The sequence below is a fragment of the Oncorhynchus keta genome, chromosome 13 (genome assembly GCF_023373465.1).
Source record: "Oncorhynchus keta strain PuntledgeMale-10-30-2019 chromosome 13, Oket_V2, whole genome shotgun sequence".
Lineage (NCBI taxonomy): Eukaryota > Metazoa > Chordata > Actinopteri > Salmoniformes > Salmonidae > Oncorhynchus > Oncorhynchus keta.
Window position 1 is genome coordinate 2,588,475 of NC_068433.1, and position 25,932 is coordinate 2,614,406.

The window sequence follows — 25,932 nt, forward strand, 5'->3', positions numbered from 1 at the left end:
GAAATATCTCACATAGAATGGATCTACTGCTTATCGGATGTGGCTTTCAATGAGAATGACAGATCTATAAAAAGTGAACTTTCCTCCTCCATCAACAGGAACAGCATGTGTTCTACGTAGTTCTGTACCGCGCTGGCCTCGTCACCGGGGACTGGACCGAGACGAAGGTAGACACCGGACCGGCTATGGACAGGATCATGTTTCTCCAAGATCTTCACCACCTGAGGGGGGAGAGAGGGGGAGGGGAAGAGAGGAGAGAGGAGGAGAGAGGGGGAGGGAGGAGAGGGGGGAGGGAGGAGAGAGGGGGGGAGGGATGGGGAGAGAGGGGGAGAGAGGAGGAGAGAGAGGAGGAGAGAGGAGGAGAGAGGGGGAGAGAGGGGGAGAGGGGGAGGAGGAGAGAGAGGAGGAGAGAGAGGGGGGGAGGGAGGAGAGAGGGGAGGAGGGGAGAGGGAGAGAGGAGGAGAGAGGGGGAGAGAGGGGGAGGGAGAGAGGGGAGGGAGGAGAGAGGAGGAGAGAGGGAGGGGAGGAGGAGGGGAGGAGAGAGGAGGGGAGGGAGGAGAGAGGGGGAGGGAGGGGGGAGGGGGAGAGAGGGGGGGAGGGGGGAGAGAGGAGGAGAGAGGGGGAGAGGGAGAGAGGGGTAGGAGAGAGAGGAGAGAGGAGGAGAGAGAGGGGAGGGAGGAGAGGGGGGAGAGAGGAGGAGAGAGGGGAGAGAGAGGAGAGAGGAGGAGAGAGGTAGGGAGGGGAGAGAGGGGGAGAGGAGAGAGGGGGTAGGGAGAGGGAAGGAGAGAGGGGGGGAAGGAGAGAGAGAGAGAGGGGAAGGGGAGGGGGTAGAAAGGGAGAGAGAGAGAGGGGTAGGGGAGGGAAGGAGAGAGAGAGGGGAGGGGAGGGAGGAGGGAGAAGAGAGGGGGAGAGAGAGAGGAGGGGAGGTAGGGGGAAGGGAGAGAGAGAGAGGTAGGGAAGGGGAAGGAGAGAGAGAGAGGTAGGGGAGGGGAAGGGAGAGAGAGGGGAGGAGAAGGGAGAGAGAGAGAGGGGTAGGGGGAGGAGAGAGAGAGAGAGGGTAGGGGAAGGGAGAGAGAGAGAGAGAGATGGGTAGGGGAGGGAAGGGAGAGAGAGAGAGGGAGGGAGGGGAGAGAGGGGTAGGGGAGGGAAGGAGAGAGAGGTAGGGGGGAAGGAGGAGGAAGGGAGAGAGAGAGAGGGGTAGGGGAGGGAAGGAGAGAGGGGGGAAGGGAGAGAGAGAGAGAGGGGGAAGGGGAGGGGAAAGGAGAGAGAGAGAGAGAGAGGGAGGGAGGGGAAGGAGAGAGAGGTAGGGAGAGGGGAAGGAGGGAGAGAGGGGTAGGAGGAGAAGGGAGAGAGAGGTAGGGGAGGAAGGAGAGAGAGAGAGGGGTAGGGAAGGGGAAGGAGAGAGAGAGGGGTAGGGGAGGAGAAGGAGAGAGAGAGGTAGGGGAAGGAAGGGAGAGAGAGAGAGGGTAGGGAAGGGGAAGGAGAGAGAGAGGGTAGGGGAAGGGGAAGGAGAGAGAGGGGAGGAGAAGGGAGAGAGGAGAGAGGGTAGGGGAGGGGAGAGAGAGAGAGAGGTAGGGGGAGAGAGAGAGAGAGAGAGATGGGTAGGGGAGGGGAAGGGAGAGAGAGAGGGGAGGGAAGGGAGAGGAGAGAGAGAGAGAGGTAGGGGAGGGGAGGGAGAGAGAGGGGTAGGGGAGGGGAAGGAGAGAGAGAGAGGTAGGGGAGGGGAGGGGAGGGAGAGAGAGAGGGGTAGGGGGAGGAGAAGGAGAGAGAGAGAGAGAGAGAGGAGAAGGGAGAGAGGTAGGGGAGGGGGAAGGGAGAGAGAGAGAGAGGTAGGGAGGGGAAGGGAGAGAGGTAGGGGAGGGGAAGGGAGAGGAGAGTAGGGGAGGGGAAGGGAGAGAGAGAGAGGTAGGGAGGAGGGGAAGGGAGAGAGAGAGAGGTAGGGGAGGAGAAGGAGAGAGAGAGAGAGGTAGGGAGGAGAAGGGAGAGAGAGAGGGGGAGGAGAGGGAGAGGAGAAGGGAGAGAGACAGAGAGAGGTAGGGGAGGAGAAGGAGAGAGAGAGAGAGGGGAGGGGGGAGGAGATGGGAGAGAGAGGGAGAGAGAGAGAGAGAGGAGAAGGGAGAGAGAGAGAGAGGGGAGGAGAAGAGAGAGAGAGAGAGAGAGAGAGGAGGAGAAGGGAGAGAGAGAGAGGTAGGGGAGGAGAAGGGAGGGAGAGAGAGAGAGGTAGGGAGAGAAGGGGAGGAGAAGGAGAGAGAGGAGAGAGAGACAGAGAGAGAGATGTAGGGGAGGGAGGGAGGGAGAGAGAGAGAGGGGTAGGGGAGGAGAAGGGAGAGAGAGAGAGAGAGGTAGGGGAGGAGAAGGGAGGGAGAGAGAGAGGGTAGGGGAGGAGAAGGGAGAGAGAGAGAGAGAGAGAGAGAGAGGTAGGGAGGAGAAGGGGGGAGAGAGAGAGAGGTAGGGAGGAGAAGGAGGAGGGAGAGAGAGAGAGGTAGGGGAGGAGAAGGGGGAGAGAGAGAGAGAGAGGTAGGGGAGGAGAAGGAGAGAGAGAGGGAGGGAGGGAGAGAGAGGGGGAGGGAGAAGGAGGAGGTAGGGAGGGAAGGGTGAGAGAGAGAGAGGTAGGGGAGGAGAAGGGTGGAGAGAGAGAGGATGGAGGAGGAAGAAGAGAGGGAGAGAGAGAGGTAGGGAGGAGAAGGGAGGGAGAGAGAGAGAGAGAGAGGGGGGAGGGGAAGGGAGGGAGAGAGAGAGAGAGAGGGGAGGAGAAGGGAGGGAGAGAGAGAGAGGGAGGAGAAGGGAGGGAGAGAGAGAGGTAGAGGAATAAGGTTGTTTATTACAGTTGAATATTAGCTTGTTTATTACAGTTGAATATTAGGTTGTTTATTAGGTTGAATACACATGACTGGTGATTTCCCCCACAATTCAATTCAAATGTGTTTTCTAAACATACATATAGATTTCTGCTGCTGGTCAGTTTCTGAGACACACGGACGGACAGGGGAGGGAAACAGGCATGCTGCCTCTGCTGGGGAGGGAAACAGGCATGCTGCCTCTGCTGGGGAGGGAAACAGGCATGCTGCCTCTGCTGGGGAGGGAAACAGGCATGCTGCCTCTGCTGGGGAGGGAAACAGGCATGCTGCCTCTGCTGGGGAGGGAAACAGACATGCTGCCTCTGCTGGGGAGGGAAACAGGCATGCTGCCTCTGCTGGGGAGGGAAACAGGCATGCTGCCTCTGCTGGAGAGGGAAACAGACATGCTGCCTCAGCTGGGGAGGGAAACAGACATGCTGCCTCTGCTGGGGAGGGAAACAGGCATGCTGCCTCTCCTGGGGAGGGAAACAGACATGCTGCCTCTGCTGGGGAGGGAAACAGGCATGCTGCATCTGCTGGGGAGGGAAACAGGCATGCTGCCTCTGCTGGGGAGGGAAACAGACATGCTGCCTCTGCTGGGGAGGGAAACAGGCATGCTGCCTCTGCTGGGGAGGGAAACAGGCATGCTGCCTCTGCTGGGGAGGGAAACAGGCATGCTGCCTCTGCTGGGGAGGGAAACAGGCATGCTGCCTCTGCTGGGGAGGGAAACAGGCCTGCCTGAACCTACTGCCTGGGGTGACTTCCATGTGACTTCTTCTTCGTTTGTTACAAGTTATCTTCCAGAGTTACGGGAATGTTAAGAAGAAGAGAGAGGAGCTACCACTCTTTTATCTTTACAAGCCTTGTGCAACTTGTTTTCCCTTCTCAAACCACATCCTCTGTGGACTGAGGCCAAACCACATCCTCTGAGGACCGAGGCCAAACCACATCCTCTGAGGACCGAGGCCAAACCACATCCTCTGAGGACCGAGGCCAAACCACATCCTCTGTGGACTGAGGCCAAACCACATCCTCTGAGGACCGAGGCCAAACCACATCCTCTGGTATCAGGGCCAAACCACGTCCTCTGGTATCAGGGCCAAAACCACATCCTCTGGTAAACCACATCCTCTGGGGCCAAACCACATCCTCTGGTATCAGGGCCAAACCACGTCCTCTGGTATCAGGGCCAAACCACATCCTCTGGTCCTCTGGGCTGGTATCAGGGCCAAACCACATCCTCTGGTATCAGGGCCAAACCACATCCTCTGGTATCAGGGCCAAACCACATCCTCTGGTATCAGGGCCAAACCACATCCTCTGGTATCAGGGCCAAACCACATCCTCTGGTATCAGGGCCAAACCACATCCTCTGGTATATCAAACCACATCCTCTGGTATCCAAACCACATCCTCTGGTATCAGGGCCAAACCACAGGGCCAAACCACATCCTCTGGTATCAGGGCCAAACCACATCCTCTGGTATCAGGGCCAAACCACATCCTCTGGTATCAGGGCCAAACCACGTCCTCTGGTATCAGGGCCAAACCACGTCCTCTGGTATCAGGGCCAAACCACATCCTCTGGTATCAGGGCCAAACCACATCCTCTGGTATCAGGGCCAAACCACGTCCTCTGGTATCAGGGCCAAACCACATCCTCTGGTATCAGGGCCAAACCACATCCTCTGGTATCAGGGCCAAACCACATCCTCTGGTATCCTCCTCTGGTATCAGGGCCAAACCACATCCTCTGGTATCCAAACCACATCCTCTGGTATCCCAAACCACATCCTCTGGTATCAGGACCAAACCACATCCTCTGGTATCAGGGCCAAACCACATCCTCTGGTATCAGGGCCAAACCACATCCTCTGGTATCAGGGCCAAACCACATCCTCTGGTAAACCACATCCTCTGGTAGGGCCCAAACCACATCCTCTGGTATCAGGGCCAAACCACATCCTCTGGTATCAGGGCCAAACCACATCCTCTGGTATCAGGGCCAAACCACATCCTCTGGTATCAGGGCCAAACCACATCCTCTGGTATCAGGGCCAAACCACATCCTCTGGTATCAGGGCCAAACCACATCCTCTGGTATCAGGGCCAAACCACATCCTCTGGTATCCAACCACATCCTCTGGTATCAGGGCCAAACCACATCCTCTGGTATCAGGGCCAAACCACATCCTCTGGTATCAGGGCCAAACCACATCCTCTGGTATCAGGACCAAACCACATCCTCTGGTATCAGGGCCAAACCACATCCTCTGGTATCAGGGCCAAACCACATCCTCTGGTATCAGGGCCAAACCACATCCTCTGGTATCAGGGCCAAACCACATCCTCTGGTATCAGGGCCCACATCCTCTGGTATCAGGGCCAAACCACATCCTCTGGTATCAGGGCCAAACCACATCCTCTGGTATCAGGGCCAAACCACATCCTCTGGTATCAGGGCAAACCACATCCTCTGGGCCAAACCACATCCTCTGGTATCAGGGCCAAACCACATCCTCTGGTATCAGGGCCAAACCACATCCTCTGGTATCAGGGCCAAACCACATCCTCTGGTATCAGGGGTATCAGGGCCAAACCACATCCTCTGGTATCAGGGCCAAACCACATCCTCTGGTATCAGGGCCAAACCACATCCTCTGGTATCAGGACCAAACCACATCCTCTGGTATCAGGGCCAAACCACATCCTCTGGTATCAGGGCCAAACCACATCCTCTGGTATCAGGGCCAAACCACATCCTCTGGTATCAGGGCCAAACCACATCCTCTGGTATCAGGGCCAAACCACATCCTCTGGTATCAGGGCCAAACCACATCCTCTGGTATCAGGGCCAAACCACATCCTCTGGTATCAGGGCCAAACCACATCCTCTGGTATCAGGGCCAAACCACATCCTCTGGTATCAGGGCCAAACCACATCCTCTGGTATCAGGGCCAAACCACATCCTCTCAGGGCCAAACCACATCCTCTGGTATCAGGGCCAAACCACATCCTCTGGTACCAAACCATCCTCTGGTATCAGGGCCAAACCACATCCTCTGGTATCAGGACCAAACCACATCCTCTGGTATCAGGGCCAAACCACATCCTCTGGTATCAGGGCCAAACCACATCCTCTGGTATCAGGGCCAAAGGGCCAAACCATCCTCTGGTATCAGGGCCAAACCACATCCTCTGGTATCAGGGCCAAACCACATCCTCTGGTATCAGGGCCAAACCACATCCTCTGGTATCAGGGCCCAAACCACATCCTCTGGTATCAGGGCCAAACCACATCCTCTGGTATCAGGGCCAAACCACATCCTCTGGTATCAGGGCCAAACCACATCCTCTGGTATCAGGGCCAAACCACATCCTCTGGTATCAGGGCCAAACCACATCCTCTGGTATCAGGGCCAAACCACATCCTCTGGTATCAGGGCCAAACCACATCCTCTGGTATCAGGGCAAACCACATCCTCTGGTATCAGGGCCAAACCACATCCTCTGGTATCAGGGCCAAACCACATCCTCTGGTATCAGGGGTATCAGGGCCAAACCACATCCTCTGGTATCAGGGTCAAACCAATCCTCTGGTATCCCAAACCATCCTCTGGTATCAGGGTCAAACCACATCCTCTGGTATCAGGGCCAAACCACATCCTCTGGTATCAGGGCCAAACCACATCCTCTGGTATCAGGGCCAAACCACATCCTCTGGTATCAGGGCCAAACCACATCCTCTGGTATCAGGGCCCAAACCAAACCATCCTCTGGTATCAGGGCCAAACCACATCCTCTGGTATCTCAAACCACATCCTCTGGTATCAGGGCCAAACCACATCCTCTGGTATCAGGGCCAAACCACATCCTCTGGTATCAGGGCCAAACCACATCCTCTGGTATCAGGGCCAAACCACATCCTCTGGTATCAGGGCCAAACCACATCCTCTGGTATCAGGGTCAAACCACATCCTCTGGTATCAGGGTCAAACCACATCCTCTGGTATCAGGGCCAAACCACATCCTCTGGTATCAGGGCCAAACCACATCCTCTGGTATCAGGGCCAAACCACATCCTCTGGTATCCAAACCACATCCTCTGGTCCTCTGGTATCAGGGCCAAACCACATCCTCTGGTATCAGGGCCAAACCACATCCTCTGGTATCAGGGCCAAACCACATCCTCTGGTATCAGGGCCAAACCACATCCTCTGGTATCAGGGCCAAACCACATCCTCTGGTATCAGGGGTATCAGGGCCAAACCACATCCTCTGGTATCAGGGCCAAACCACATCCTCTGGTATCAGGGCCAAACCACATCCTCTGGTATCAAACCACATCCTCTGGTATCAGGGCCAAACCACATCCTCTGGTATCAGGGCCAAACCACATCCTCTGGTATCAGGGCCAAACCACATCCTCTGGTATCAGGGCCAAACCACATCCTCTGGTATCCTCCTCTGGTATCAGGGCCAAACCACATCCTCTGGTATCAGGGCCAAACCACATCCTCTGGTATCAGGGCCAAACCACATCCTCTGGTATCAGGGCCAAACCACATCCTCTGGTATCAGGGCCAAACCACATCCTCTGGTATCAGGGTCAAACCACATCCTCTGGTATCAGGGCCAAACCACATCCTCTGGTATCAGGGCCAAACCACATCCTCTGGTATCAGGGCCAAACCACATCCTCTGGTATCAGGGCCAAACCACATCCTCTGGTATCAGGGCCAAACCACATCCTCTGGTATCAGGGCCAAACCACATCCTCTGGTATCAGGGCCAAACCACATCCTCTGGTATCAGGGCCAAACCACATCCTCTGGTATCAGGACCAAACCACATCCTCTGGTATCAGGGCCAAACCACATCCTCTGGTATCAGGGCCAAACCACATCCTCTGGTATCAGGGCCAAACCACATCCTCTGGTATCAGGGTCAAACCACATCCTCTGGTATCAGGGCCAAACCACATCCTCTGGTATCAGGGCCAAACCACATCCTCTGGTATCAGGGCCAAACCACATCCTCTGGTATCAGGACCAAACCACATCCTCTGGTATCAGGACCAAACCACATCCTCTGGTATCAGGGCCAAACCACATCCTCTGGTATCAGGGCCAAACCACATCCTCTGGTATCAGGGGTATCAGGGCCAAACCACATCCTCTGGTATCAGGGCCAAACCACATCCTCTGGTATCAGGGCCAAACCACATCCTCTGGTATCAGGGTCAAACCACATCCTCTGGTATCAGGGCCAAACCACATCCTCTGGTATCAGGGTCAAACCACTTTCTCTGGTAAAACCACATCCTCTGGTATCAGGGTCAAACCACATCCTCTGGTATCAGGGCCAAACCACATCCTCTGGTATCAGGGTCAAACCACATCCTCTGGTATCAGGGCCAAACCACATCCTCTGGTATCAGGGTCAAACCACATCCTCTGGTATCAGGGCCAAACCACATCCTCTGGTATCAGGGCCAAACCACATCCTCTGGTATCAGGGCCAAACCACATCCTCTGGTATCAGGGCCAAACCACATCCTCTGGTATCAGGGCCAAACCACATCCTCTGAGGACCGAGGCCAAACCACATCCTCTGGTATCAGGGCCAAACCACATCCTCTGAGGACCGAGGCCAAACCACATCCTCTGGTATCAGGGCCAAACCACATCCTCTGGTATCAGGGCCAAACCACATCCTCTGGTATCAGGGCCAAACCACATCCTCTGGTATCAGGGTCAAACCACATCCTCTGGTATCAGGGCCAAACCACATCCTCTGGTATCAGGGCCAAACCACATCCTCTGAGGACCGAGGCCAAACCACATCCTCTGAGGACCGAGGCCAAACCACATCCTCTGGTATCAGGGCCAAACCACATCCTCTGGTATCAGGGCCAAACCACATCCTCTGGTATCAGGGCCAAACCACATCCTCTGGTATCAGGGCCAAACCACATCCTCTGGTATCAGGGCCAAACCACATCCTCTGGTATCAGGGCCAAACCACATCCTCTGGTATCAAGGCAGGCAGGCAGGCAGGCAGGCAGGCAGGCAGGCAGGCAGGCATGTACAAGCAGGTAGACAGATACAGTACAGACAGACAAGAGTGTACAAGCAGGTTGACAGGTAGACAGACAGGTATAGACAGGCAGGTGTGTATCTACCTGTGCCCAGTGGTTTCTGAAGACGATCATGCAGGTTTCTGGGTCCACCCCTTTCAGGGACAGTGACTTCTTCCTGTTTCCGTTGGCAACCACAGAGGCCATCATCTTGACTGCTGGACAGGTTGGGCTAAACCATGTCTCGGTGTGGAGTAAGGTGGAAGTGGAGAGTGCAGGGGAGGTACTCCTCACTCTCCCCCCAGAATCAGCAACATCTATGGTGCAGGTTGGCACATGGGGGGCCTGAGCAGAGGAGAGAGAAGCAGCTGAAAAAAAACACAAACATTTATAACGTTGATATTGGGATAAATAAGTAAGAAAATGTATGTTTGTAATGTTTTGTCTGCTGAGAGAGATGCCCAAACACAAACGCTTGGTTTGCTTTCGCTGTAAAGCTTTTTTGAAATCTGACACGCCAGGTGGATTAACAACAAGCTAAGCTGTGTTTTGCTCTTTGCACTTGTAATTTCATGAAAATGAAATATATTTTTTGTAATTTAATTTGAATTAATTAGCGGATGTTGACGAAAATGATCCCGCTAAAGGGATCGGGACACCAAGAGGTTTAAGACATGAAGGTCAGTCAATACGGAACATTTCAAGAACTTTAAAAGTTTCTTCAAGTGCAGTCGCAAAAACCATCAAGTGCTATGATGAAACTGGCTCTCATGAGGACTGCCACAGGAAAGGAACACCCAGAGTTACCTCTGCTGCAGAGGAGAAGTTCATTAGAGTTACCAGCCTCAGATTGGACAGGAAGACCCAGAGTTACCTCTGCTGCAGAGGATAAGTTAATTAGAGTTACCAGCCTCAGAAATTGCAGCCCAAATAAATGCTTCACAGAGTTCAAGTAACAGACACATCTCAACATCAACTGTTCAGAGGAGACTGTGTGAATCAGGCCTTCATGGTTGAATTTCTGCAGAGAAACCACTACTAAAGGACACCAATAATAAGAAGAGACTTGCTTGGGCCAAGAAACACGAGCAATGGACATTAGACCGGTGGAAATCTGAACTTTGGTCTGGTCCTGTATGTCTAGATGTATAGACTGGTACTGTACGTCTAGATGTATAGACTGGTACTGTATGTATAGACTGGTACTGTATGTCTAGATGTATAGACTGGTACTGTATGTATAGACTGGTACTGTATGTCTAGATGTATAGACTGGTACTGTATGTCTAGATGTATAGACTGGTACTGTATGTCTAGATGTATAGACTGGTCCTGTATGTCTAGATGTATAGACTGGTACTGTATGTCTAGATGTATAGACTGGTACTGTATGTCTAGATGTATAGACTGGTACTGTATGTCTAGATGTATAGACTGGTACTGTATGTCTAGATGTATAGACCGGTACTGTATGTATAGACTGGTACTGAGTCGGTGTGTCAACTTTTGACTGATACTGTATATTGTCTGAGCTTGTAGACTTTAAATCCTATGAATTGTCTGAGCTTGGAGCTGTACAAAAAAATTAACATTTGAAGAAAACTGTAGTCACCCACTGTAGGCCTGATATAACGAACAGATAAAGTGTGAAAGCGTTGGACAGAGACAGTGTGTTGGTGTAGAAAGAGCATTGTTTACAGGCCAACACATGCTCTGAAATAAGGTGAACATTATCATAGCATTATCATACCATTATCATAACATTATCACTATCGTAACATTATCATAACATTACTGTTGTCTTGTCATTGTCGTTATCGTAACATTGTCGTAACATTATCACTATCGTAACATTATCATAACATTACTATTATCTTACCATTGTCATTATCGTAACATTATCATACCATTACTAGTATCTTACCATTATTGTTATTGTGACATTATCATTATTATACCATTATCATAACATTACAATAACAGTACCATAACATTGTCATTGCCGTACATTATCATACATGATCATACTTATAACATTATCATAACATTATCAATTCAGAACCTCAGGCAAGCTACCAAGAACCCTCACTTCTCTTGACAGAGCAGTTTTAACTTTTTGACTTTCTGTCTACTCAGCACAAAAACGAAATGTGACTTTCTGTCTACTCAGCACAAAAACGAAATGTGACTTTCTGTCTACTCAGCACAAAAACTAAATGTGACTTTCTCTGGTGTCTCTCTTTCCAATCTCTTTCCAATCTCCTGTTCTCTCACGGGATCAAAAAAGGTTGCGGGTGTTCCAACATTATGGTAATTCCTTAAAGTTCCCTCTTACCTCTGCTGCAGCATGGCAGAACAACGCTCCGGTTCAGGTCAGGCAGACAGTCCCTCACGGAATCACATCGAAACAGACTGTCAGACACAACGCAGAATGTTGTTCTGTAGGGAGAGAGAGAGAGAGAGAGAGAGGGAGAGGAGAGAGAGAGAGAGAGAGAGAGAGAGAGAGAGAGAGAGAGAGAGAGAGAGAGGAGAGAGAGAGAGAGAGAGAGAGAGAGAGAGAGAGAGAGAGAGAGACAGAGACAGAGACAGAGAGAGACAGACAGAGACAGAGACAGAGACAGAGACAGAGAGAGAGAGAGAGAGAGAGACAGAGAGAGAGAGAGAGAGAGAGAGAGAGAGAGAGAGAGACAGAGAGAGAGAGAGACAGAGAGAGACACACAGAGACAGAGACAGAGAGAGAGAGACAGACAGAGAGAGACAGAGACAGAGACAGAGAGAGAGAGAGAGAGAGAGAGAGACAGAGAGAGAGACAGAGAGAGAGAGAGAGAGAGAGAGAGAGAGAGAGAGAGAGAGAGAGAGAGAGACAGAGAGAGACAGAGAGAGACAGAGAGAGAGAGAGAGAGAGAGAGAGAGACAGAGAGAGAGAGAGAGAGAGAGAGAGAGAGAGAGAGAGAGAGAGAGAGAGAGAGAGAGAGAGAGAGAGAGAGAGAGAGAGAGAGAGAGAGAGACAGAGAGAGAGAGAGAGAGAGAGAGAGAGAGACAGAGAGAGACAGAGAGAGAGAGAGAGAGAGAGAGAGAGAGAGAGAGAGAGAGAGAGAGAGAGAGAGAGAGAGAGAGAGAGAGAGAGAGAGAGAGAGAGAGAGAGAGAGAGAGAGAGAGAGAGAGAGAGAGAGAGAGAGAGAGAGAGAGAGAGAGAGAGAGAGAGAGAGAGAGAGAGAGAGAGAGAGAGAGAGAGAGAGAGAGAGAGAGAGAGAGAGAGAGAGAGAGAGAGAGAGAGAGAGAGAGAGAGAGAGAGAGAGAGAGAGAGACAGAGAGAGAGAGAGAGAGAGAGAGAGAGAGAGAGAGAGAGGGAGAGAGAGAGACAGAGAGAGAGAGAGAGAGAGAGAGAGCATCAACCATTTAGTAAACACTGACTAATTATTATTTTCTCCGTATCTACCAGTCTGTCCGTCCATCTCGGGATCGGATGCTCTGGTTGCCAGGCGATGTATTCCTACATGGCGTCGGGATCGGATGCCCTGGTTGCCAGGCGATGTATTTCTACATGGCGTCGGGATCGGATGCCCTGGTTGCCAGGCGATGTATTCCTACATGGCGTCGGGATCGGATGCCCTGGTTGCCAGGCGATGTATTTCTACATGGCGTTGGGATCGGAAGCCCTGGTTGCCAGGCGATATATTTCTACATGGCGTTGGGATCGGATGCCCTGGTTGCCAGGCGATGTATTTCTACATGGCGTTGGGATCGGATGCCCTGGTTGCCAGGCGATGTATTCCTACATGGCGTTGGGATCGGATGCCCTGGTTGCCAGGCGATGTATTTCTACATGGCGTTCCTGGGATCGGAAGCCCTGGTTGCCAGGCGATGTATTTCTACATGGCGTTGGGATCGGATGCCCTGGTTGCCAGGCGATGTTTTTCTACATGGCGTTGGGATCGGAAGCCCTGGTTGCCAGGCGATGTATTTCTACATGGCGTCGGGATCGGATGCCCTGGTTGCCAGGCGATGTTTTTCTACATGGCGTTGCCAGGTTGGCCAGAGTACATGACGGTAACAAACTGTTGTCATGTTGTGTGACATCAATGTGCAGTCCTGTGTCACAGACAGACTGTGCAGATGTACTGCACTCTCTCACACACACACACACACACACACACACACACACACACACACACACACACACACACACACACACACACACACACACACACACACAGCACAGCACGTTCCTGCAGTGTCGTCGGGTGACAGGAGAATCACTTCACAATCCTCTCTCACCATCTGTGATGATAATCTGGCTGTGTACAGGGCAGACAGGCCAGGGGGCTGATGAGGCCGACTGAGGGATTTACTACTCATTTCCTATGCCTCTGATAATCTGGCTGTGTGTGTAGTCATTTCCTGTGTGTCTTTGTGTCTGTCGGTCTGTGTGTGTGTGTGTGTGTGTGTGTGTGTGTGTGTGTGTGTGTGTGTGTGTGTGTGTGTGTGTGTGTGTGTGTGTGTGTGTGTGTGTGTGTGTGTGTGTGTGCGCATGCTATATACCATAGCAGGATATAGTACCATAACAGGATAGAGTACCATAGCAGGATATAGTACCATAACAGGATATAGTACCATAGTAGGATATAGTACCATAGCAGGATATAGTACCATAGTAGGATATAGTACCATAACAGGATATAGTACCACAACAGGATATAGTACCATAGTAGGATATAGTACCATAGCAGGATATAGTACCATAGTAGGATATAGTACCATAGTAGGATATAGTACCATAACAGGATATAGTACCACAACAGGATATAGTACCATAGTAGGATATAGTACCATAGCAGGATATAGTACCATAGCAGGATATAGTACCATAACAGGATATAGTACCATAGTAGGATATAGTACCATAGCAGGATATAGTACCATAGTAGGATATAGTACCATAACAGGATATAGTACCATAGTAGGATATAGTACCATAACAGGATATAGTACCATAGCAGGATATAGTACCATAGTAGGATATAGTACCATAGCAGGATATAGTACCATAGCAGGATATAGTACCATAACAGGATATAGTACCATAGTAGGATATAGTACCATAACAGGATATAGTACCATAGTAGGATATAGTACCATAGGATATAGTACCATAGTAGGATATAGTACCATAGTAGGATATAGTACCATAGTAGGATATAGTACCATAACAGGATATAGTACCACAACAGGATATAGTACCATAGTAGGATATAGTACCATAGCAGGATATAGTACCATAGTAGGATATAGTACCATAGTAGGATATAGTACCATAACAGGATATAGTACCACAACAGGATATAGTACCATAGTAGGATATAGTACCATAGTAGGATATAGTACCATAGTAGGATATAGTACCATAGTAGGATATAGTGCCATAGTAGGATATAGTACCGTAACAGGATATAGTACCATAGTAGGATATAGTACCATAGTAGGATATAGTACCATAACAGGATATAGTACCATAGCAGGATATAGTATCATAGTAGGATATAGTACCATAGTAGGATATAGTACCATAGTAGGATATAGTACCATAGTAGGATATAGTACCATAGTAGGATATAGTACCATAACAGGATATAGTACCATAGCAGGATATAGTACCATAGTAGGATATAGTACCATAGCAGGATATAGTACCATAATAGGATATAGTACCATAGCAGGATATAGTACCATAGTAGGATATAGTACCATAACAGGATATAGTACCATAACAGGATATAGTACCATAGGAGGATATAGTACCATAGTAGGATATAGTACCATAAAAGGATAGAGTACCATAGCAGGATATAGTACCATAGTAGGATATAGTACCATAACAGGATATAGTACCATAGTAGGATATAGTACCATAGTAGGATATAGTACCATAGCAGGATATAGTACCATAGTAGGATATAGTACCATAGTAGGATATAGTACCATAGTAGGATATAGTACCATAACAGGATATAGTACCATAGGAGGATATAGTACCATAACAGGATATAGTACCATAGCAGGATATAGTACCATAGTAGGATATAGTACCATAACAGGATATAGTACCATAGTAGGATATAGTACCATAGTAGGATATAGTACCATAACAGGATAGAGTACCATAGTAGGATATAGTACCATAGTAGGATATAGTACCATAGTAGGATATAGTACCATAACAGGATATAGTACCATAGGAGGATATAGTACCATAACAGGATATAGTACCATAACAGGATATAGTACCATAGTAGGATATAGTACCATAACAGGATATAGTACCATAGGAGGATATAGTACCATAACAGGATAGAGTACCATAACAGGATATAGTACCATAGCAGGATGTAGTACCATAGTAGGATATAGTACCATAGCAGGATATAGTACCATAGTAGGATATAGTACCATAAAAGGATATAGTACCATAGTAGGATATAGTACCATAGTAGGATATAGTACCATAGCAGGATATAGTACCATAGTAGGATATAGTACCATAGTAGGATATAGTACCATAGTAGGATATAGTACCATAGCAGGATATAGTACCATAGTAGGATATAGTACCATAGTAGGATATAGTACCATAGTAGGATATAGTACCATAACAGGATATAGTACCATAGTAGGATATAGTACCATAGTAGGATATAGTACCATAGCAGGATATAGTACCATAGTAGGATATAGTACCATAGTAGGATATAGTACCATAGTAGGATATAGTACCATAACAGGATATAGTACCATAGTAGGATATAGTACCATAACAGGATATAGTACCATAGTAGGATATAGTACCATAGTAGGATATAGTACCATAACAGGATATAGTACCATAACATGATATAGTACCATAACAGGATATAGTACCATAGTAGGATATAGTACATAGTAGGATATAGTACCATAGTAGGATATAGTACCATAGTAGGATATAGTACCATAGTAGGATATAGTACCATAGCAGGATATAGTACCATAGTAGGATATAGTACCATAACAGGATATAGTACCATAGTAGGATATAGTACCATAGTAGGATATAGTACCATAGCAGGATATAGTACCATAGTAGGATATAGTACCATAGCAGGATATAGTACCATAGTAGGATATAGTACCATAACAGGATATAGTACCATAGTAGGATATAGTACCATAGTAGGATATAGTACCATAACAGGATATAGTACCATAGTAGGATATAGTACCATAGTAGGATATAGTACCATAGTAGGATATAGTACCATAGCAGGATATAGTACCATAGTAGGATATAGTACCATAACAGGATATAGTACCATAACAGGATATAGTACCATAGCAGGATATAGTACCATAGTAGGATATAGTACCATAACAGGATATAGTACCATAACAGGATATAGTACCATAGCAGGATATAGTACCATAGTAGGATATAGTACCATAAAAGGATAGAGTACCATAGCAGGATATAGTACCATAGTAGGATATAGTACCATAACAGGATATAGTACCATAGTAGGATATAGTACCATAACAGGATATAGTACCATAGTAGGATATAGTACCATAGTAGGATATAGTACCATAGTAGGATATAGTACCATAACAGGATATAGTACCATAGTAGGATATAGTACCATAGTAGGATATAGTACCATAGTAGGATATAGTACCATAGTAGGATATAGTACCATAGCAGGATATAGTACCATAGTAGGATATAGTACCATAGTAGGATATAGTACCATAGTAGGATATAGTACCATAACAGGATATAGTACCATAGTAGGATATAGTACCATAGTAGGATATAGTACCATAGCAGGATATAGTACCATAGTAGGATATAGTACCATAGTAGGATATAGTACCATAGTAGGATATAGTACCATAGCAGGATATAGTACCATAGTAGGATATAGTACCATAGTAGGATATAGTACCATAGTAGGATATAGTACCATAACAGGATATAGTACCATAGTAGGATATAGTACCATAGTAGGATATAGTACCATAGCAGGATATAGTACCATAGTAGGATATAGTACCATAGTAGGATATAGTACCATAACAGGATATAGTACCATAGTAGGATATAGTACCATAGTAGGATATAGTACCATAACAGGATATAGTACCATAGTAGGATATAGTACCATAACAGGATATAGTACCATAGTAGGATATAGTACCATAGTAGGATATAGTACCATAACAGGATATAGTACCATAACAGGATATAGTACCATAGCAGGATATAGTACCATAGTAGGATATAGTACCATAACAGGATATAGTACCATAGTAGGATATAGTACCATAGCAGGATATAGTACCATAGTAGGATATAGTACCATAACAGGATATAGTACCATAGTAGGATATAGTACCATAGTAGGATATAGTACCATAACATGATATAGTACCATAACAGGATATAGTACCATAGTAGGATATAGTACCATAACAGGATATAGTACCATAGTAGGATATAGTACCATAACAGGATATAGTACCATAGTAGGATATAGTACCATAACAGGATATAGTACCATAACAGGATATAGTATCATAGTAGGATATAGTACCATAACAGGATATAGTACCATAGTAGGATATAGTACCATAGTAGGATATAGTACCATAGTAGGATATAGTACCATAGTAGGATATTGTACCATAACAGGATATTGTACCATAGTAGGATATAGTACCATAGTAGGATATAGTACCATAACAGGATATAGTACCATAACAGGATATAGTACCATAACAGGATATAGTACCATAACAGGATATAGTACCATAGTAGGATATAGTACCATAGTAGGATATAGTACCATAGTAGGATATAGTACCATAGTAGGATATAGTACCATAACAGGATATAGTACCATAGTAGGATATAGTACCATAACAGGATATAGTACCATAGTAGGATATAGTACCATAGTAGGATATAGTACCATAACAGGATATAGTACCATAACAGGATATAGTACCATAACAGGATATAGTACCATAGTAGGATATTTTTCTTAAAGAAACATCCCCTCACTGTCCACTGCGTTTTTTTTCAGCAAACTAAACATGTGTAAATATTTGTAGGAACATAAGATTCAACAACTGAGACAAACTGAACAAGATTCACAGACATGTGACTAACAGAAATGGAATAATGTGTCCCTGAACGAAGGGGGGTCAAAATCAAAAGTAACAGTCAGTATCTGGTGTGGCCACCAGCTGCATTAAGTACTGCAGTGCATCTCCTCCTCATGGACTGCGCCAGATTTGCCCGTTCTTGATGTGAGATGTTACCAAGTTTCCAGACATTTCTGGGGGCAATGGCACTAGCCCTCACCCTCCGATCCAACAGGTACCAGACGTGCTCAATGGGATGGAGATACGGGCACTTCGCTGGCCATGGCAGGAAATCACGCACAGAACGAGCAGTATGGCGGGTGGCATTGTCATGCTGGAGGGTCATGTCAGGATGAGCTTGCAGGAAGGGTACCACATGAGGGAGGAGTATGTCTTCCCTGTTACACACAGTGTTGAGACTGCCTACAATGACAACAAGCTCAGTCCGATGATGCTGTGACACACTGCCCCAGACCATGACGGACACTCCACCTCCAAATGGATCCTGCTCCAGAGTACAGGCCTCGGTGTAACACTCATTCCTTCGACGATAAATGCAAATCCGACCATCACCCCTGGTGAGACAAAGCCGTGACTCGTCAGGGAAGACCACTTTCTGCCAGTCCTCTCTGGTCCAGCAGCAGAGTTGTGCCCATAGGCGACGTTGTTGTCGGTGATGTCTGGTGAGGACCTGCCTTACAACAGGCCAACAAGTCCTCAGTCCAGCCTCTCTCAGCCTATTGCAGACAGTCTGATCACTGATGGAGGGGTTGTGCGTTCCTGGTGTAAATCCTGTACCTGTCCCGCAGGTGGGATGTTCGGATGTACTGATCCTGTGCAGGTGTTGTTACACGTGGTCTGCCACTGCGAGGACGATCAGCTGTCCGTCCTGTCTCCCTGTAGCTCTGTCTTAGGCGTCTCACAGTACGGACATTGCAATTTATTGCCCTGGCCACATCTGCAGTCCTCATGCCTCCTTGCAGCATGCCTACGGCACGTTCACATAGGTGAGCAGGGAACCTGGGCATCTTTCTTTTGGTGTTTTTCAGAGTCAGTAGAAAGGCCTCTTTAGTGTCCTTAGTTTTCATAACTGTGACCTTAATTGCCTACCGTCTGTAAGCTGTTAGTGTCTTAGCGACCGTTCCACAGGTGCATGTTCATTAATTGTTTATGGTTCATTGAACAAGCAATGGGAAACAGTGTTTAAAGCCTTTACAATGAAGATCTGTGAAGTTATTTGGATTTTTTAATGAATTATCTTTGAAAGACAGGGTCCTGAAAAAGGGACGTTTATTAACATAGTAGGATATAGCACCTACTTCTGTATGGCACCTTACTGTTCAGCAAACACTGTTTATACTGTAACTAGTGTGTACACACACACACACACACACACACCTGCGTGCACTGTAGGTAAAAATACACAGTCAGTCTGTGACCAGAGAGTACATCGTGACATAACACTAAAGCTTAAACAGGCTCTTTTCCTGACCCCTGACCACAGGTTGCCATGACAGGTCTCTCATACGTCACACCTATTGTCTGAGTAGAGTGTAGTTACTCCTAGATGCTGATCTTGGGTCAGTTTTGCATTTACCCCACCAATGGTTAAGATTGTGATGTTGGGGACGCTGATCCTAAATCTGTGCCTAGGCAAATCTTCGTTTTTATTTACAGAATGGGTGTAACAGAGTTTAGGAGACTCCGACAACATGGCTCTGGGGTGAAGTTTGCCCCTAGTACAGATCTAGGAACAGTTTCCCCTCCCCCAATCTTAACCCTCAACCATTAGTGAGGGTAATCTAAAACAGACCCAAGATCAGCATTTATATATAATTATTTGTATTTCTTAAAAAAAAAAAACTTTTATTTAACTAGGGAAGACAGTTAAGAAGAAATTATTAGTTACAATGATGGGCTACTCTGGGCCAATTTTGCACCGCCCTATGGGACTCCCAACCACGGCAGTTGTGATACAGCCTGGAATCGAACCAGGGTCTGTAGTGATGCCTCTAGAACTGAGATGCAGTGCCTTAGACCGCTGCGCCACTCGGGAGCGTCTCGCTGCTACGTCACACCTGTTTCTGCTAGACTCCTAAACCTGTAATTCGATTCGCCGCTAATAAAAACTAAAGAGAGAAAACGACATTTAGGATGATCTCTCGCTCTTTCTGTTTACTGTTGAGTGACTTATGAGTTGATATAACGCATTGTCCTCCACGATACAAATACTGTAGAAATCATGAAAACATTAATAAAGTATGAAAATAAATAAAATAAATATCATAAGCCACTATTTTAACTCTCCTCTCCCCAAATCACCGTTCACACAATAGAAACATTTACATACAGAAATACTTAAGCGTCATAAATCTTACCTCTATTGACACATTACACAGTTTTGGATGAATAAATCTATCCCACGGAATTTGCGCGCTCTCTCTCTCTCTCTCTCTCTCTCTCTCTCTCTCTCTCTCTCTCTCTCTCTCTCTCTCTCTCTCTTTCAAACTGTTCAATGTCTTTGCAAACAATCAAAGTAATAAAGCTCTACCGAACAAATACGTTCATTATCTAATAGCTGTTTACTCGAATGAAAATCCTGTATTCCCGATCCCGAACAGTTGATAGAACGAAAAAGCCGTTATGATATTGTGACAGTCGGTCAGGTCAGTTCGCTGCTGTCGGTACGCGGCTTGAGCTGTCAGAGAAAGGTGACGCTCTATAGACACGCCCCCTCGGTCCGGGACAGAGATTCAACAATCCGACCATCACACATCCTCACAAACACTTTTTAGAAAATGGACAAAAAACATGCTAAAACGGGTCAATTTGATCTTTATTAAAACTATTGTATTTTGTTTAGAGGTTTCAATAGGCCTAATCTTTTTCACTTTCCTATCCAATGAAATCACTTCAATGCACATTTGTCTTTTATTCTAGGGTTATATGTCATGTTTACTGTTCATTTTTATTGTTTATTTCACTTTTGTATATTATCTACCTCACTTGCTTCGGCAATGTCAACACACGTTTCCCATGTCAATAAAGCCCCTTGAATTGAATTGGTCCTGTTCCACTGCTTAGACGTTGCATGCAGCGTGCGACATCATCGACTGTGTCAACATCTATCAGATTGCTATAACAGTAAGTGGTTAGTTGGTAAAACACCCATCCAGGCCGTTGTAAGATCCGGCAACGTCTAAGCAGTGGAATCTGACCTATATGTCTACGTTGACAGGATGCCATGTAGCCTCTACTAAGTCCCCAACAGCCGGATGTTCCGGTTTTCAGGGGAACTGGAAAGAGAGCCTGTCACGCTAGTTCCGCTTTTGCTGTACGGTAATGTTACAATGAAGCGACACCCCATTTTACTCATCGACATTTGCTGTATTGGTTGAACAGTGCAGAAGTGAACGTCGCCGATACTTTTTTTTTCTCTCTCCTTGTCAAGACCAACGATGTAAAACCCTGGATAGCTGATGCTGTGTATGAGAGGCTTCGAAGCCACCTGTCGGCCATATTGGTACTCCTCAGTAGGAGCATCCTTCATAGGAATGTGGATGGAATTTTACATTATTCCAATAAAATGTTTCAAGGATACATGTCATTTTATTTAAGATGTGTTTTGTTTATTAAGGTGACAGAAACATTAGTACAAAAAAAAGTGCTTTAAGGAAAATGTTTTTATGTAAATTATTTCATATTTTTATCTGTATTTTTAGCTCACATAATTGTATTTATTTATTTAACCTTTATTTAACCAGGAAGGGCTCACCAGGAAGGGCTCATTGAGATTTAAAATATATTTTTCTAGAGCGTCCTGGCCAAGATAGGCAGCACCAAGTCATTACAAAAATTACAGACAAACAACATGAAAAACTACAAGTAATCTGGTTAAAACCATAGAATTCACAAGAGTATAAAACAGCAGATTAAAGACATTGACAGGTCAGGGAATCAGCCTCAACATCCTTCATCAGTGATTTAAAAACACCAATCGGGGACAAGTTCTTCCAGTTTAAAAGTATTTTGTAAGGTGTTCCAAGACGATGGCCAGAGGACATAAACGCCCTTTTACCAAATTCAGTTCGGACATTTGGAACAGTTAGCAGGATAAATTGCAGCGAACGAAGAGATGACCCACCACATTTCTGAACAATAAAAATGCCAAAATAAAAAGGTAGTAAACCCCAAATGGCTTTGTAAATTAAAGTATACCAGTGCCTGAGCCTACGAGTGACTAGAAAAGGCCAGCCAACCCTGGTATACAAAGTGCAGTGGTGCGTAAGGGTTTTGCAGTTTAAAATAAATATCAAAGTGCCTTGGTAAAGGGTGTCAATTGATCTCAAACACTGAGCGGAAGCATTCATATATAAAATATCCCCATAGTCTAGTAAAGGCATAAATGTAGCTGATACTAGCCTCCTGGCTTCAAAAGAAAAACAAGGAATACCAAGACGGCTGTGTGGTGGCTTCAATACAGGAATACCAAGATGGCTGCCAGGTACATCAATACAGGAATACCAAGATGGCTGTGTGGTGGCTTCAATACAGCGCCCCCTGTCAGTCATCCAGGGTTTCTACACATCTAGTTTCAGGTGTTTATTTTACGCCTGCTTCATAGGTTAGGTGGCGTGCGGCCTTGAATGGACGGACAGCTCCTGCTTTACCGTGGCCTTTGTTGTCAGTTAAAGCCATAACCACCTGTTCGTTTCATAGACCTCGAGACAGCTGCCGTGTCTCCTCCGACTGATTTAGCATTAAAACAAGTCTACAGGAAACACAAGAATGGCTCACCAAGAAAAACTTCCAATATGACTCATTCGAGTATGAAAAGTAGTTACACCACTCACCAAAAACAATTAAAGGCAGAGGTTGATTTCTTTTATTGCTCGTTTGAATCCACTGTACAGGATGCAGACAGGTGACTGGCGCCTCGACATAAAGCCAGAGTGACCTGACCATTTAGTTACTTACTTCCTCTTTATAGCCTAGTGGCCCGTTGAGACGCAACAACATAATACAATTATAATTATATGTTTCAAGGTAAGTGGTCAATTATAGCACAGAATAACAAGAGAGATAGAGAGTGTCTGGTTAATCAACAGGCCATGTCAACATGTACACAGGTGATATTTGGGTGTCTGTGAATCCCCCCAAGGCAACAACGTTACAGAAACAAGGACAGTGAAAAAGTCTTGTTTGCACTTTAGGATTCACAGTGTCTCAAAGGAGTACAGTCAGAATGCCTTGTTTGTTTTAGTTTAGGGGACGATGTCACTTCCTCTTGGTGAAACGTGGACGTGTTCTATGACAACAAAGAGCAGGAAGTAAAATGAGCCACGGTTGGTTCTGATGCCGTGGCACGGAATAACATAGTCTGTGCTTTTATTTTGAATAGAGGTCTTGTTCTGCTCCTGTAGTTTGACTAGTAGAGGCAGTCTTGTTCTACTCCTGTAGTAGAGGCAGTCTTGTTCTACTCCTGTAGTAGAGGCAGTCTTGTTCTGCTCCTGTAGTAGAGGCAGTCTTGTTCTGCTCCTGTAGTTTGACTAGTAGAGGCAGTCTTGTTCTGCTCCTGTAGTTTGACTAGTAGAGGCAGCCTTGTTCTGCTCCTGTAGTTTGACTAGTAGAGGCAGCCTTGTTCTGCTCCTGTAGTTTGACTAGTAGAGGCAGCCTTGTTCTACTCCTGTAGTAGAGGCAGTCTTGTTCTGCTCCTGTAGTTTGACTAGTAGAGGCAGCCTTGTTCTGCTCCTGTAGTAGAGGCAGCCTTGTTCTGCTCCTGTAGTAGAGGCAGCCTTGTTCTGCTCCTGTAGTTTGACCAGTAGAGGCAGCCTTGTAGACAACAGCACAAAGGGCAAGAAGGCAGAGACAACACATACAGTACATGTGTTTGTTAGAGCTTGGTGAGAGCGTGATTGTCCTACGGTTATTTTGCACACAGCCTTCCCACAACAATCTGGGAATGGTTCAGGATACCCAGCTAGCACATAACGTTCTGAGAACGATGTGTTTCTTAGGTGGGAATTTCAGTACTTCAGCATAACGTTCTGAGAACGATGTGTTTCTTAGGTGGGAATTTCAGTACTTCAGCATAACGTTCTGAGAACGATGTGTTTCTTAGGTGGGAATTTCAGTACTTCAGCATAACGTTTTCTGTCAGTTTCCTCATGGTTCTATTTAAAAGAAAAATGTTCAATTAAAAACAACAAGAAAACATTAGGAACGTTCAAAGAACTTTCTAAGCATGTTATTTAAAAACGTATACCTTTGAAATGAGGTCTGTTTGAATAGATGAAATTGAACAGCCTTGTATTAGTTTAAAAAAAAACATGGCTTGCTGGCGACGCAGTGGACAAATTCTTTGACTAGAGAAGAGAAGATTATAGGGAAGGGAAAGGGGGATACCTAGTCAGTTGTCCAACTGAAAGGGGGATACCTAGTCAGTTGTCCAACTGAAAGGGGGATACCTAGTCAGTTGTCCAACTGAAAGGGGGATACCTAGTCAGTTATACAACAGAAAGGGGGATACCTAGTCAGTTGTCCAACTGAAAGGGGGATACCTAGTCAGTTGTCCAACTGAAAGGGGGATACCTAGTCAGTTGTCCAACAGAAAGGGGGATACCTAGTCAGTTGTCCAACTGAAAGGGGGATACCTAGTCAGTTGTCCAACAGAAAGGGGGATACCTAGTCAGTTGTCCAACTGAAAGGGGGATACCTAGTCAGTTGTCCAACTGAAAGGGGGATACCTAGTCAGTTGTACAACTGAAAGGGGGATACCTAGTCAGTTGTCCAACTGAAAGGGGGATACCTAGTCAGTTGTACAACAGAAAGGGGGATACCTAGTCAGTTGTCCAACAGAAAGGGGGATACCTAGTCAGTTATACAACAGAAAGGGGGATACCTAGTCAGTTGTCCAACTGAAAGGGGGATACCTAGTCAGTTGTCCAACTGAAAGGGGGATACCTAGTCAGTTGTCAACTGAAAGGGGATACCTGTCAGTTGTCCAACTGAAAGGGGATACCTAGTCAGTTGTACAACAGAAAGGGGATACCTAGTCAGTTGTCCAACAGAAAAGGATACCTAACATTGTCCAACTGAAAGGGGGATACCTTTAGTCAGTTGTACAACAGAAAGGGGGATACCTAGTCAGTTGTCCAACTGAAAGGGGATACCTAGTCAGTTGTCCAACTGAAAGGGGGATACCTAGTCAGTTGTCCAACTGAAAGGGGATACCTAGTCAGTTGTCCAACTGAAAGGGGATACCTAGTCAGTTGTACAACAGAAAGGGGATACCTTCAGTTGTCCAACAGAAAATACCTAGTCAGTTATACAACAGAAAGGGGATACCTAGTCAGTTGTACAACAGAAAGATACCTAGTCAGTTGTCCAACTGAAAGGGGATACCTAGTCAGTTGTCCAACTGAAAGGGGATACCTAGTCAGTTGTCCAACTGAAAGGGGATACCTAGTCAGTTGTCCAACTGAAAGGGGGATACCTAGTCAGTTGTCCAACAGAAAGGGGATACCTAGTCAGTTGTCAACTGAAAGGGGGATACCTAGTCAGTTGTCCAACAGAAGGGGATACCTAGTCAGTTGTCCAACTGAAAGGGGGATACCTAGTCAGTTGTCCAACTGAAAGGGGGATACCTAGTCAGTTATACAACAGAAAGGTCTAAACATGGGATACCTAGTCAGTTGTACAACAGAAAGGGGATACCTAGTCAGTTATACAACAGAAAATACCTAGTCAGTTGTCCAACTGAAAGGGGGATACCTAGTCAGGTTTCCAACAGAAAGGGGATACCTAGTCAGTTGTACAACAGAAAGGGGGATACCTAG

At 46.5% G+C, this 25,932-nt stretch overlaps 1 protein-coding gene across 1 annotated transcript; it reads right to left on the reverse strand.

Moving 5' to 3' along the window:
- Nucleotides 1-23: 23 nt before the first annotated feature.
- LOC118392613 (FHF complex subunit HOOK interacting protein 1A-like) lies at nt 24-11,355 on the reverse strand. The gene is made up of 3 exons (XM_052460716.1): nt 11,253-11,355; nt 9,023-9,285; nt 24-221 (listed from the first exon to the last, which is right to left on the reverse strand). Exons 2-3 carry the CDS (start codon nt 9,125-9,127, stop codon nt 24-26), a joined length of 303 nt encoding a protein of 100 aa, XP_052316676.1. The 5' UTR covers nt 9,128-9,285; nt 11,253-11,355.
- Between the last annotated feature and the right edge of the window lie 14,577 nt (nt 11,356-25,932).

Excerpts from the sequence above, each read along its gene's own strand:
- LOC118392613 (XM_052460716.1), bottom strand. The coding sequence starts at position 9,127 with ATGATGGCCTCTGTGGTTGCCAACGGAAACAGGAAGAAGTCACTGTCC. Across the intron at positions 222-9,022 it reads TCAGAAACCACTGGGCACAG|GTGGTGAAGATCTTGGAGAA; the intron begins GTAGATACACAC and ends CTCCCCCCTCAG.